Source organism: Symphodus melops (assembly GCF_947650265.1).
Source record: "Symphodus melops genome assembly, contig: scaffold_89, whole genome shotgun sequence".
NCBI lineage: Eukaryota > Metazoa > Chordata > Actinopteri > Labriformes > Labridae > Symphodus > Symphodus melops.
This window is the reverse complement of record NW_027636428.1, coordinates 91,973-100,000: the sequence shown is the minus strand read 5'-3', so window position 1 is coordinate 100,000 and position 8,028 is coordinate 91,973. Positions and strand designations below refer to the sequence as shown.

General features: G+C 42.2%; 1 protein-coding gene across 1 annotated transcript in view; it reads left to right on the top strand.

Moving 5' to 3' along the window:
* Positions 1-8,027, top strand: part of iqgap1 (IQ motif containing GTPase activating protein 1) — a gene marked incomplete at its 5' end in the record, with an annotated part of 25,139 nt that extends 17,112 nt beyond the window's left edge. Inside the window, 10 exons of the mRNA XM_079373348.1 lie at positions 196-428; positions 1,832-1,964; positions 2,044-2,146; positions 2,863-2,998; positions 3,091-3,178; positions 3,339-3,548; positions 3,966-4,132; positions 4,233-4,352; positions 7,317-7,425; positions 7,520-8,027. Of these exons, the coding sequence (XP_079229474.1) occupies positions 196-428; positions 1,832-1,964; positions 2,044-2,146; positions 2,863-2,998; positions 3,091-3,178; positions 3,339-3,548; positions 3,966-4,132; positions 4,233-4,352; positions 7,317-7,425; positions 7,520-7,633 (1,413 nt within the window). The 3' untranslated portion in view covers positions 7,634-8,027. The remainder of the gene's footprint in view (positions 1-195; positions 429-1,831; positions 1,965-2,043; positions 2,147-2,862; positions 2,999-3,090; positions 3,179-3,338; positions 3,549-3,965; positions 4,133-4,232; positions 4,353-7,316; positions 7,426-7,519) is intronic.
* Between the last annotated feature and the right edge of the window lies 1 nt (position 8,028).

Below are 8,028 nucleotides of genomic sequence, written 5' to 3'. Positions count from 1 at the left end.
TAAAGGCGAGTCACGCCGCTCTTCATCCTCTCCTCCTCTTCCTCCACAACCTGCCAATCAAGAGCTTCTCCTCCTGCAGTAAAAACACAATCATGAAGACGTGTGATTGATGTTTGTTTAAATATGAAAGCACAGAATCACCTGTTCTCTGATGACTTCACAACAAAGTAAACTGACTCTATGATATTCCTTTAGATCGTGGGGAACCTGCTCTATTATCGCTACATGAACCCCGCCATCGTGGCGCCCGACGCCTTCGACATCATCGAAGTGTCAGCCGGCGGCCAGTTGACCACCGAGCAGAGAAGAAACCTGGGCTCGGTCGCTAAGATGCTGCAGCACGCCGCCTCCAACAAGATGTTTCTGGGAGATAACGCACACCTGAACCCCATCAACGAGTACCTGAGTGCCTCCTACCTGAAGTTCAGGTGAGACGACCGTTAAATGACAAACAGGAAGTTGAAGAGAGATATTTTAATGAGCAGTCGAAGGCCGTGTTCACACTTAACTTCTTTTTTCACCTGCCAGCTGTTGAATTGTTTTAACTTTTCAGAAAAGAGTCCAGTAGCTCCGCTGTGACCTCGGTAAGGTTAGAGTAAGGACTGTGGTTACCTGTGACCTCGGTAAGGTACACGGGTAAGGACTGTGGTTACCTGTGACCTCGGTAAGGTTAGAGTAAGGACTGTGGTTACCTGTGACCTCGGTAAGGTACACGGGTAAGGACTGTGGTTACCTGTGACCTCGGTAAGGTACACGGGTAAGGACTGTGGTTACCTGTGACCTCGGTAAGGTACACGGGTAAGGACTGTGGTTACCTGTGACCTCGGTAAGGTACACGGGTAAGGACTGTGGTTACCTGTGACCTCGGTAAGGTACACGGGTAAGGACTGTGGTTACCTGTGACCTCGGTAAGGTACACGGGTAAGGACTGTGGTTACCTGTGACCTCGGTAAGGTACACGGGTAAGGACTGTGGTTACCTGTGACCTCGGTAAGGTACACGGGTAAGGACTGTGGTTACCTGTGACCTCGGTAAGGTACACGGGTAAGGACTGTGGTTACCTGTGACCTCGGTAAGGTACACGGGTAAGGACTGTGGTTACCTGTGACCTCGGTAAGGTACACGGGTAAGGACTGTGGTTACCTGTGACCTCGGTAAGGTACACGGGTAAGGACTGTGGTTACCTGTGACCTCGGTAAGGTACACGGGTAAGGACTGTGGTTACCTCTGACCTCGGTAAGGTACACGGGTAAGGACTGTGGTTACCTGTGACCTCGGTAAGGTATACGGGTAAGGACTGTGGTTACCTGTGACCTCGGTAAGGTATACGGGTAAGGACTGTGGTTACCTGTGACTGCGGTCCGTTACACCGACCAGCTGTGTTCTCAGTCTGCAGCCAGTTCCTGCTGTGTTTAGAGCGATTAACCCGCCACAGCACGAGATAATACGATGTCACGTAACACTCATAAACAAACTTTACCGTAACCGGAGGTTGTTGTTTTTTTTATCATTAAACCGTTTTAATGTGTCTGACTTCCTGTTTGTTGTTTTTTATCATTAAACCGTTTTAATGTGTCTGACTTCCTGTTTGTTGTTTTTTATCATTAAACCGTTTTAATGTGTCTGACTTCCTGTTTGTTGTTTTTTATCATTAAACCGTTTTAATGTGTCTGACTTCCTGTTTGTTTTTCTTCTGTGATGAATTGATGCATCGTGCTCCGGCGCGGTTGCGTCGTAGTCGAACCCAATAGTTTCGGTTTCAGAACACGTAAGTGAAGTGTGAACATGGCCTCGCTCTTCATCTTCATTGTCGCCATCTTGTTTATCTCAGACGGTTCTTCCTGGCAGCGTGTGACGTGCCGACACTGGAGGACAAGTTTAACGTGGATCAATACTCGGACCTCGTCACCGTCACCAAACCTGTCATCTACATCTCAATCGGAGAAATCATCAACACTCACACGGTCTGACGCGTGATCATTATTCAAACATGTTTTCAGTTTTATATTCAAACTTTAAACATAACCTTTGTTTTCTCTGTAGCTGCTGTTGGATCATCAGGACGCCATCGCTCCAGAACACAACGACCCGGTCCACGAGCTGCTGGAGGACCTGGGCGAGGTTCCCACAGTCGAGTCTCTGATTGGTAGGTCGGACTGCTTCAAGCCAGTAAATATTAACTTTTGCAATATGTCCAGGTTAAAGGCATTCCCTCCAGATACCTCCTGTTATTCGCTCTTTATATTAACGCTCACAATGTTACCAAAGAAAACTTTCATTGATATGTGGATGATACGATTATTTATTGCTCTGTTCTTAATCCTGATCAAACTAAACTCACAATGTTTTCAAAGCCACTAAACCTGCTTTTTATTGTTCCATCTGGGAGGGATGTGAATGAGTCTGTATCATCTTATAAGCTTCATATTCAGCAGCTCATTAAGAGGTTAAAGCTGACTCATCATTCTACTCTGGATGATGAGTCAGCTGGCCTGCATGTCCTTTTTAATAGTATATATTTAACCTGCTTCCTCATGTGTTTCTGTCGTCATGTGAAAGTGCTGCTTTGCTCTGCGGCTCAGTCACAAACATTATTATCTGTTCTTAAAGAGAAATGGAGAAAAAGATGTTCAGGTTCTCGGCTCCTGCAGGATGGTCTGTGTCTTAGGATGCTGGTATCTAAAAGTAGATTGAAGGTGTTGGAGGAAGATGCTACAGGATGTAGATGCATTGAAGAAAGACTTTCAGGACGTGTTGATCGATGTTTAATGTCTAACTCATCACAGCTGTGATTTTTTTTTTCTCACAGTCATTATAGACTTGGATCACCTGTCTGATATTTACCTGTGTGTCTCTGTCCAGGTGAGAATCCTCTTCCTCCCGATGATCCAAACAAAGAACTGATGGGAAAAACCGAAGTGTCCCTCACACTCACCAACAAGTTCGATGTTCCTGGTGAGGCCAACGGCGAGACGGACGCCAAGACGCTGCTGCTCAAGTCAGTTTGAAAGGAGAATAATTCAATTCCAAAACAAGGCATATGTCTTATATTTATTACTTTAATTATTTTAATAACATTTTTGTCTTCAGCACAAAAAGACTCATCGTAGATGTAATCCGATTCCAACCTGGAGAGACTCTGACCGAGATCCTGGACTCCAGCGCGAGCACCGAACAGGTCAAAACTAGATTTAATAAAACTTGTCTGACAAACGATAGTCAGAGAGCTGAGTCAGAAACCAGAAACCAGAGACCACTGTCAGAGTCCAAATTCAAAACCTTTTGCAAATCTTGATTTGTTTGCAAACTTTTGCAAATCTCGATTGGTGTCCAAACAGGAAGCGGAGTACCAGCGGGCGATGCAGAGGAGGGCAATCAGAGACGCGAAGACTCCCGAGAAGATGAAGCAGGCGAATCCAGTGGTGGACGACAGTCTAACCCTGCAGGGAAAGAAGGACAAGATCCGGAGTAACCTACAAAGACTGGCCGAGCTTGGAAAAGTCCACCCCCAGAACCGCTACCAGGACCTGATCAATGACATCGCCAAGGTCAGAAATCCCTGGTTCTTCTCTGAGGCCACGTTTACAAGAGAACGATCCACTGACTAAATTGCTTTTTGTGGAGGTTTTCAAAAAAGTTCTGCGTTCAGGCGACAATGTGCACTTAACTAATGATGTTGCAGTTCACATGCCAGGCCAGTAGTTGGTGCTGTGACTTTGAAACATGCTCGCTACTCTTCCTTCTACAGAGTCATGTAAACAAACAAAACACAAAAGATTCTGGTTTTCAGCTGAAAAATGTCACCAGCGAGGACAAATCCACAAAAGGTTAAAAACTGAAGATAGATAGATAGATAGATAGATAGATAGATAGATAGATACTTTATTGATCCCGAGGGAAATTCAAGATGTCTGCCGGGGGAGAATCTAACAGTTTCCTCGCTGTGATGCCTTTGTATGTTTCAGGATATCAGAAATCAGAGACGTTACCGTCAGAGGCGGAAAGCTGAGTTGGTCCGGCTCCAACAGACGAATGCCGCCCTCAACTCAAAATCCAACTTCTTCAACGTTCAGATCGACTCTTACAACCAGTACATCAAAACCTGCATGGACAACCTGGCCAGCAAGGGCAAGTACGTGAGGCAAGCTGGTGGATATTGTGTGTTGATGTGTTACCCTACTGTACACTGTACACTGTGTGTGTGTGTGTGTGTGTGTGTGTGTGTGTCCCAGGTTATCAAAGAAACCTGACAGCAAGGCGAAGAAGAGTAAGCAGGTGTCTCAGAAGTACACGGCCGCTCGGCTGCATGAGAAAGGCGTCTTGATCGCCATCGAAGACCTGCAGCCCAACCAGTGAGTCCTGTTGTTGTTGTTGTTGTTGTTGTTGTTGTTGTTGTTGTTGTTGTTATGATCATTATTTATTGACTGTGGATGAAATATAGTGTCCAGCAGAGGGCGCTCTGGCTCCCTAATCTACACTCATGAAGCAGAGCATCACTCATCTGTTTAAATTAACCTAAAGTGCACATTCATCAGTCTCAGAGATAATGACAATGAGTCAGATATAGATGAGGAAGGTCAGGGGACGAAGCTGAGGTCAGGGGACGAAGCTGAGGTCAGGGGACGAAGCTGAGGTCAGGGGACGAAGCTGAGGTCAGGGGACGAAGCTGAGGTCAGGGGACGAAGCTGAGGTCAGGGGACGAAGCTGAGGTCAGGGGACGAAGCTGAGGTCAGGGGACGAAGCTGAGGTTAGGGGACGAAGCTGAGGTCAGGGGACGAAGCTGAGGTCAGGTTAGGAGAGGTGAAGTGAAGAGTTCGTCCACCTTTACCTGTGCCCATGGCTCGTCAGAGAAGTGTTGTGTCCCGTTTATGACAGAGTCAGAGTTAATCCAAGATCATCACCAGCTGTATTTTCATATTTATCAAACATCTAATTGCCGGCTGCACCCCGGCGAGGAGAGAGGAACCTAAAGAAAAGAGTTTTTCACAGAGACATGTTAAAATGAATTGTTCTTAGATATAGGCTAAGTTTTGATGTTATGAATGAGCACACAGGAACATGTACTGTTGGGTTAGGTAATTACAAAGCCCACACAAACATGCCATAAAGCTGATGGTGAAACATCAGCAACCTGTATCAATCTAATTTTGACAAATGTTTCTGAAATGTGCTTGAAAGTAATCTCCACCAAATTCCAGTTGGCTGCAGTGGCCACAATTTAATTACAATTATTTTAAAGAGATCATCGGTTTAACCCGAGGAAGAACGTGCCCTCTTAACCTTTTATTAGGAAAGTGACTATTTCTGGTAATTTCTGTACACATTACATATGGCCACCCTTCTGCACCTCAGTCAGGTCGAGAAGCATTTTATCCTCACTCAGCCAATCAGAGGAGATCACCCTGCGTCACTGATCCTGCTATTGTGGCATTTGAACCAAACATTTTTCTAAATGATAAATCTAATTAAACATTTTTGTAAAATGTTTTAACAGAAATAAAGTTATCTCCCCCAATCAAACTCTGAGGTTAAATTTGAATTTCAAAGTATTTCAATGAGTGCCCTATAAAGGGTTAAAGTGCAAGCTGTGAGACTTGTTAGAACTCCATGGTTGGATCAAGAACTTAAAGAATATATAAAGCAAAGAAACCAAGACAGAAGCAATCAAATCCGGTAAAGTGTCAAAGTGGAACATATATCGTAAAATAAGCAATTATGTAAGAAAACAAATTATACAAAGGAATTATTTTTAAAACAGGATTAAAGATGCCAAATTAGATAGTAGGAAAATAAATGTCCTTGGGGGCAGTTTAACTGTTTACAGGTCTCTTTTAATCAGCACATGTTTTTCTCTCCTCACAGGTTATGTACATTATGCTATATAAGTTTAAGGCTAACGCTAATGCTAACTGCACAGGTTATGTACATTATACTATATAAGTTTAAGGCTAATGCTAATGCTAACTGCACAGGTTATGTACATTATGCTATATAAGTTTAAGGCTAATGCTAATGCTAACTGCACAGGTTATGTACATTATACTATATAAGTTTAAGGCTAATGCTAATGCTAACTGCACAGGTTATGTACATTATGCTATATAAGTTTAAGTCTAATGCTAATGCTAACTGCACAGGTTATGTACATTATACTATATAAGTTTAAGGCTAATGCTAATGCTAACTGCACAGGTTATGTACATTATGCTATATAAGTTTAAGTCTAATGCTAATGCTAACTGCACAGGTTATGTACATTATGCTATATAAGTTTAAGTCTAATGCTAACTGCACAGGTTATGTACATTATGCTATATAAGTTTAAGTCTAATGCTAATGCTAACTGCACAGGTTATGTACATTATGCTATATAAGTTTAAGTCTAATGCTAATGCTAACTGCACAGGTTATGTACATTATGCTATATAAGTTTAAGTCTAATGCTAATGCTAACTGCACAGGTTATGTACATTATGCTATATAAGTTTAAGTCTAATGCTAATGCTAACTGCACAGGTTATGTACATTATGCTATATAAGTTTAAATCTAATGCTAATGCTAACGGCACAGGTTTAACCTGTAATTATATTTACTCTTAGTCACATAGGGGCTGCTAAATCTTGTTTGGGGGATTATTGTATACAGAGGGGAGGGGGGACAGCGGGTGTGTATTGTAACTAATGTCTTGTGTCCTGCCTGTCTGTATACTGCTACTGGATGCCCTGAATTTCCCTCGGGATCAATAGAGTATCTATCTATCTATCTATCTATCTATCTATCTATCTATCTATCTATCTATCTATCTATCTATCTATCTATCTATCTATCTATCTATCTATCTATCTATCTATCTATCTATCTATCTATCTATCTATCTATCTATCTATCTATCTATCTATCTATCTATCTATAGGGTTGCCGCTTCAAGTCCCAGTGTTGACCAAAAATGTGTATATTGGTCTGGTAGCTGGAGAGATGCCATTGTTAGCTGTTTATATTGGTGCTTGTGTGTATGTTTGTGATGTTCCCTCCTGCTTAAATAAAGGACAACAAAATAATAATAAAAGAATATCAAATAAAAGCCTGACTTGAAAGGAAGTTGCTCTCCTTGTTCTGACAGCCAGTTACATCTGCTGCTTGTATTAATCCTACGGAGGCTCTGAGCAGCTCACCCTTCACTTGTCCTTCAAATCTTTGGTTTTTAAAAAGAGTCATTTCTTTTTTCTTTTCTTTTTTTTAAATTTCTGACAGTTTAAGAACGGCGTCACTATTATTAATCACTTAATTGATTAGATTTATTTTGTTTTCTTTGCAGGTTTAAAAACGTGATTTTTGAGATTTCTCCGTCAGAGGCTGTGGGAGTGTTTGACGTGAAAGCCAAGCTGATGGGTGTCCACCTGGAGACGCTGCAACTGGAGTATCAGGTACGATGTTATGAATGTGATTGTTTTTATAGATGGTGCTACATTATGTCACTATGGATATGATGTATACATGAGTCTGTTTCCTGTGATGCAGGACCTCCTACAGTTGCAGTATGAAGGCGTTGCTGTTATGAAGCTCTTTGATCGAGCAACCATCAACGTCAACCTGCTGATTTTTCTGCTCAACAAAAAGTTTTATGGAAAATAAAAACGTCATTTTAGTATGTTTGATAAAGTCCTGAATCTTTGCTGCACTTCTCCGGCTATGCAACGCTTTCCGTTTTATTTTAGAGATTTTTCTTTGAGGGATTGAGAACAGCTGCTTCTTCTGTCTGCTGGATCACATCTGTATGAGCTCCACATAAACATCTGTATGAGCTCCACATAAACATCTGTATGAGCTCCACATAAACATCTGTATGAGCTCCACATAAACATCTGTATGAGCTCCACATAAACATCTGTATGAGCTCCACATAAACATCTGTATGAGCTCCACATAAACATCTGTATGAGCTCCACATAAACATCTGTATGAGCTCCACGTCCACACAAACATCTGTATGTTCTATCTCATGTATGATAAATACGTGTTGTACAAAC